Source organism: Oryzias melastigma, linkage group LG3, assembly GCF_002922805.2.
Source record: "Oryzias melastigma strain HK-1 linkage group LG3, ASM292280v2, whole genome shotgun sequence".
Taxonomy (NCBI): Eukaryota; Metazoa; Chordata; class Actinopteri; order Beloniformes; family Adrianichthyidae; genus Oryzias; species Oryzias melastigma.
Genome location: NC_050514.1, coordinates 6,166,743 through 6,172,408, shown reverse-complemented (window position 1 = coordinate 6,172,408; position 5,666 = coordinate 6,166,743). Strand labels below are relative to the sequence as shown.

The following is a 5,666-nucleotide window of genomic DNA, read 5'->3' as shown; positions in this document are numbered from 1 at the left end:
AAAAAAAAAAAGGATTTATTGATTTGAATCAATTTAAGCTTAATAGATCAATAATCGATTCATAAAATATATAAATCAATTTAGCACATAAAGCTAAAGTCTGCTAGCTTGGTGCTAACGTTTAATGGCATTTCCCATAGGACAGCTAATGCTAATGCTCGTCGACCTAAACATACATTGCTGACTAAATGAATATCTTTATAAACTCACAGGTATTAATTTTTCAAATGATCTTAATATATTTTTTAAAGCAACAATGAGATCTAAAACATTGTTTATACTCTTCTGGAGTAAGGTGTAATGCTATTGCGCAATCGCCACCTAGTGGCCAAACTAAGATGCTCTCAGGAGAAGCAGAACAATGTTTAAGATGTTAATGATCTGAACATTTTTGTTAGAGCTTCTCCTTTTGACAAACCACGTAACACTGTATGATATTAACAATCTCATTATTTCACTAATAAATTTTACAATTGTTGAACTGCATCTGATTAATATAAATAAATTAAAATCATATAGTAGATTATTAATGTATTTCTAAACCAATGTGTATAAATGTGTAAACTCAAAATTGAATTGAAGAATCAATCAGTGGGTTTCAACAGTAACTGGTCCGTTCCATTTTCCAAAGGGGGCCCAAAAATAGCTTAATGGGTCCATTTGATCACGGAAACACTCAAAAAACTGACCTTTACCAGACCTCACTGTACTCCTCAGTGGAAATGAGGCATAAAAATACTGTTTGTTATATTTCAAAAAAGATATCCAACTTGAACAACATGCTCTTTAGCTGTCCCAGTCAAAAGCTGGACTGTAAGTTTTCTCATCATCACTATGCATCAACAGGAGAAGCTACTGGAATATAAGCTTTTAGAGGCATCCCATAATAAAAGTCTTCAGTTCTTTTGTTTGATAAGTTGAAAGATGGAAATCGATCTGACGAAAGAGGCTTCACTGAACCTGTGGATCAATCATTCTCTTCCTGTAAGTTGTGTTACTTCACCACCACCTCAGTGAGCATTCGATTCAGATCCGATGTTCACTGAACACAAACGATCGGCTCTAGTGCCAGCTCTCAAAGGTACAACTGTGCCGCAATGGTTATTGAGTGATCTGTTCAAAATGGGTTTCCATGGTAGCCTGAAGCTGTAGAATAGATCTCAAATAATGCCCAGACCACTGAAGAATAGGGGTTGGAGGGGCTCATTTCACCCACATGAGAGAAAATGCTGTGAAAAGGACTTTAAAAAACTCACATACGTCACTCCTATCCTGTGGGATTTTATAACAGTTCTCCTTTCATCAAAAAACTTAAAATATTCAAGAAATGAAATCCTCAGACTCCATTTTAATCTTTTCTTGCCTGATTTTCCTGTTTGTTGGCAGCGGCGCAGTCCTCAATTTCTGAGCTGGATTCAGATTGCTCAAAGACACACAGGGGAATTGTAGCACGCATGTAACCCAGTATCATTGTTTTTGATGTCAGCTTCATATAAAGTAGCCCCACTCGTGCAGCTCTGTCAGAGCCCATTTAATTACTGCAGATGCAACTTTCTCTGCTGCGGTGGCTCCACATGGAAGGGTTAGGGATCTTTACAGTGATCCACAGGAAACAGAGTTTAATAGCCATATTTGGTCCATATCTGCACACAATTTATGATAAATTCCATCACAAACATTTTCAATATATGTCTGTTTGAACAGTAAAGTAAGTCTGGCACTTTTTATTACATGGCCAAGTTCAGCCACTTGCAAAAAATACTGCAGCTAACTTCATCAATAAAACTGTTCAGAAGTGTCTCAAATTAAAATGTATTTATAGAGCACTTTTTCTGCTACACAACACCGCAAAGTGCTTTACAGGAATAAATAATAGAAATAGTAGTAAAATACTAATCACAATTAAAAGATATATATATATATATATATATAAAAAGTCCATGACACCAAATTAAGGAAGGATTTTACAGCACAAACCAGGTAAAAGTTGGTCAAATCAAGTTAAATGAACAAAAAACTAATAAAATAAAAGTAACACTTCTTAAGATTCTCTTCCACAAAGTCTTGATACATTTTGATTATTGAAATAAAAAAGAGAAAATTTGGCTTCTTGATATGATGATACTGAACAACTCCAAGAATGATGCAAGCAACCCACACAGAAGTGAGCTGCGATTGGCCACTTCTGGAAGCAGTCTGTGGATTACAGAAACCCAGACAGAGACGGACAGGCAGAAGTGAAAGCCAGTTTTCTGCAGTTGTGAGATTACATCTGATCAGGAGAATGGTGAGAACAAAATGAATTTCTGAAGTATCCATCGACCAAAGAGCTGTGGGAAAATAAAGGTGCTCGGTGGCAGACAGCGCTCACCGTTATGAGTGGATACTAGACAGCAGGTTATTATCAAGGGACAGACAATTGATCCACTTGTCAGAGGCTTTGAGAGACTGTTCAACACCCGCGCCCTACATACCGTTAGGAGAAAAGAGGGAGGTGGAGCATGAAAAGACTGACAGCAAGAGAGAAAAATGGGAACATTTGATGAGAGGGAGGCATAAAGCACGAGTACGGGGCAGACATGAGTGTTATGTCGAGGAATCGTAAGTGGTGGGAAGTGAGCAAACAGCAGTGGAAGACTGACAGAGTTCTGGGTTAAACTGGGGAAGATTAACGTGAAAAGAAGCCAAGATGATGAGGAAAAAAGTGCAGTGATGACAAGCTGACCTTCGAGACAAGCTTAGCCGGGAAGAGAAGGGCTTAGAGGGGAAAATGAAAAGGAGTTGGCGACGAAGACAGGCGCAGAGCTGAAGAATTAGTAGGAGGAGAAAATTACAGCAGGGACAGAAGCTTGACAGAGGAAGAGTGTTGGAAATATCAGCAAAAGATGAGAGGAGAATGAGAGGAACTCACAGTCAACAACGGGCAAAAGAGTGACTTCCAAGATCCAAAAATAACTGCTTTCAATCGTGCTACAGCTAGAAACCAGGCTGGACCCAGCCTCAGTGGCAAACAATACATGCTGTGCTGCTAAACACTTCAAGAACTCAAAACTAAGATCCAGATTTTTCTCTTTAAATAACATACAAAAATAAGTACATTTCCTCCTTAAAAGAAGGCCAACAAAAGATATTTTAGCCAACAGGAGTTTGTAAAAGGAAAGGCAGCTGATGGTAACAGTCCTACATGATCTCTTTTTTGATCAGATCAGATGTGATCAGAGGTTCTGAGGCGTGTTTTCAGTGTTTGGTGTAATGCGGTAGTCTGGCATCAGAGCGCTTCAGGCAGAGTTAAAAAATCAGAACTTAGATAAAGAAGATGTGTCACGTTGACCAATCAGGGACTCAGCTTTGGCCTACAGCGCATCAATGATGTGACCAGCAGGTGGATTCCAAAAACAACATGGAGGAGAATCTGATCGTTCTCCTGAAAAGTTTTCTTATTGGTGTCAAGACAAAAACAAAAAGATCCTCTAACTTTATTCTTATTTCTTCCCTCCTCAGATTATAGCAGGACATTAAGGCATCAAACTGGGTTACAGAGAGATGGAAGTACTGCTGAAAGCGCCATCATTCAGATGCAACTACTGCATATATGATGATAAACCTCACCGTACAGAAAGATTCTGAATGACCTCATGAACCCAGACATGGAGGCGTGATTACTGATCCTTTAGAAACAAATAAAAAATCTCTCCACAACATTTGGTGTCTTCCGTGCATAGTAAACGAGATATACAGTGCATTCCAAATGATTATGTAAATTGTATTTAAGTGTCAGAAAGATCTAATTATTTGTTTTTCAATTAAACTCATGGATGATATTGTGTTTTGAGGCTCTTTGGATCACCAACATCAATCTCAGACATCTGTGATCAATAGTTTACCAGGTGAGTTAAATTAAAAGAGATTTATCTATTCTGAGATTTGTGACTGATTCAGATACACGTTTTTCTGCAGTTAAAGCCAGAATGAGGAAGGTTCCTTACAGACAAAGAGAGAGCAGCTGCTAAAATACCATTACAAAGCAGCAAGCACATATTTAAAGTTGTTGGTGTCTCTGGAGTCCCACCAACATCAAGGTGGCAAAAACTTTTGGCGGTAGCTCATCCCACTTGTGTCTGAGCATAAGTTTTTGAACACCGTGATTTTGAAGAACATCGAAACGGAGACATCTGACAAAAAGTTGACATGTGAATAGTTACAATTCAGCTCCAGAATTCAGCGTCATTAACACACACATTCATTACATCTTAACATATCTTACAATCTTCATATTCTAAACAGCTAAAAGATGTTTGTAGCATCTGAATCTATACATGTATTAGTTTTTGTGACAGGAGTGGCCATAAACTCGTTATTGCAAAGAAATGAAGATAAAGACAGCAAGCTAGAGCATGTAATTAAGGAAGGAACTGGATGCAGCAACAAAAAAAGCAGCAATTATGTCACAAACTAGAACTCATACTTTGAATATTGCTCACCAGAGACATCTCAGCTGCATTTTAACACATAATAAGTGAATAAATCAGGATGAAACGTGTGCTGCTTATTAAATCAGTACCATTTCTAGGGTTGACAAAATGGGATATCTACCGTGAACCACAAGAGCCAGAATTCTCCCCCTGTGGTGGTAACTCACACAGCTCATCATCCTCTCCAGAGGGCTGCATATCGAGCCTGCCGCAGATAAGCTGGCTGCCCTCGGGCACTATGGGAAAATGGAAGAACCACATACCTGGAGCATTGAACTGCCGCACGGAGGTGGATCTGGACTTGTCGTGGACGCGGTTTAGGCTGCAGCCTTTTGGGGCGCTCCAGGGTGCTGTGGCCCTGCTGTCCTTCTCCTCGGCTGTATCATAGATCTCCACGTGGGGCGCACGCTCCGTCAGGTTCTTGCTGTAATGACTCAAACCGTACTGGGCAATCTGGATGGCGTAGAAGTAGCCCTGAGGACCCCACTGAGTCGATAGAGGAACACCTACAACAAATAGGAGGAACATTTTTATATTGAATGATGTAAAAAAGAAAAAGGTTAAAGTTTATTTGCTGTTAATTACAAAAGTAAAGTTTTGTAGTTTCAGCATTACACAGGTCAAAGAAAATATTTTTTTTTGTGTTGCTTCATCACTGAGACTTTTGTCAAGGACTTCCCATCCAAACATGGTTCTTTCTTCATAAGTTGTCCAATAAAAGAAAATAGCAACTGTAGAAATGGGAGCAGGCAGTGATATGAAACTGAAAGCCACAGAGCAGTGGCAGGTGATTAGATAGTGATAAAGTGTCAGGTAATGTGTTGTAGTTTCACTGCAGCGAGCTTTCCTGGTAAGAAAAGACAGAAATAGCTCGGGCAAGAGAATCAGACAGAAAGCTCACGAAAAAAAAAACCTAACATGGAGACAGTGAACGCATCACCCAACTCACCTCCTACAGTAAAAAAACTAACATGGAGACAGTGAACGCATCACCCAACTCACCTACAGTAAAAAAACTAACATGGAGACAGTGAACGCATCACCCAACTCACCTCCTACAGTAAAAAAACTGACATGGAGACAGTGAACATATCACCCAACAAACAACAAATCAAAAAACAGACACAGGGACAGTGAACGCACAACCTATCATGCATCCCGCAGAAAAAAACTGATATGTGGATAGTGAATGCA

The 5,666-nt window shown here is 39.3% G+C and overlaps 1 protein-coding gene across 2 annotated transcripts in view; it reads right to left on the bottom strand.

The window, feature by feature from the left end:
• glceb (glucuronic acid epimerase b) overlaps nucleotides 1-5,666 on the bottom strand; it is a 49,372-nt gene that overhangs the window by 10,903 nt on the left and 32,803 nt on the right. For both annotated transcript variants that reach the window (XM_024295526.2, XM_024295525.2), the window contains one exon: nucleotides 4,736-4,978. In XM_024295526.2, the coding sequence (XP_024151294.1) occupies nucleotides 4,736-4,978 (243 nt within the window). The remainder of the gene's footprint in view (nucleotides 1-4,735; nucleotides 4,979-5,666) is intronic.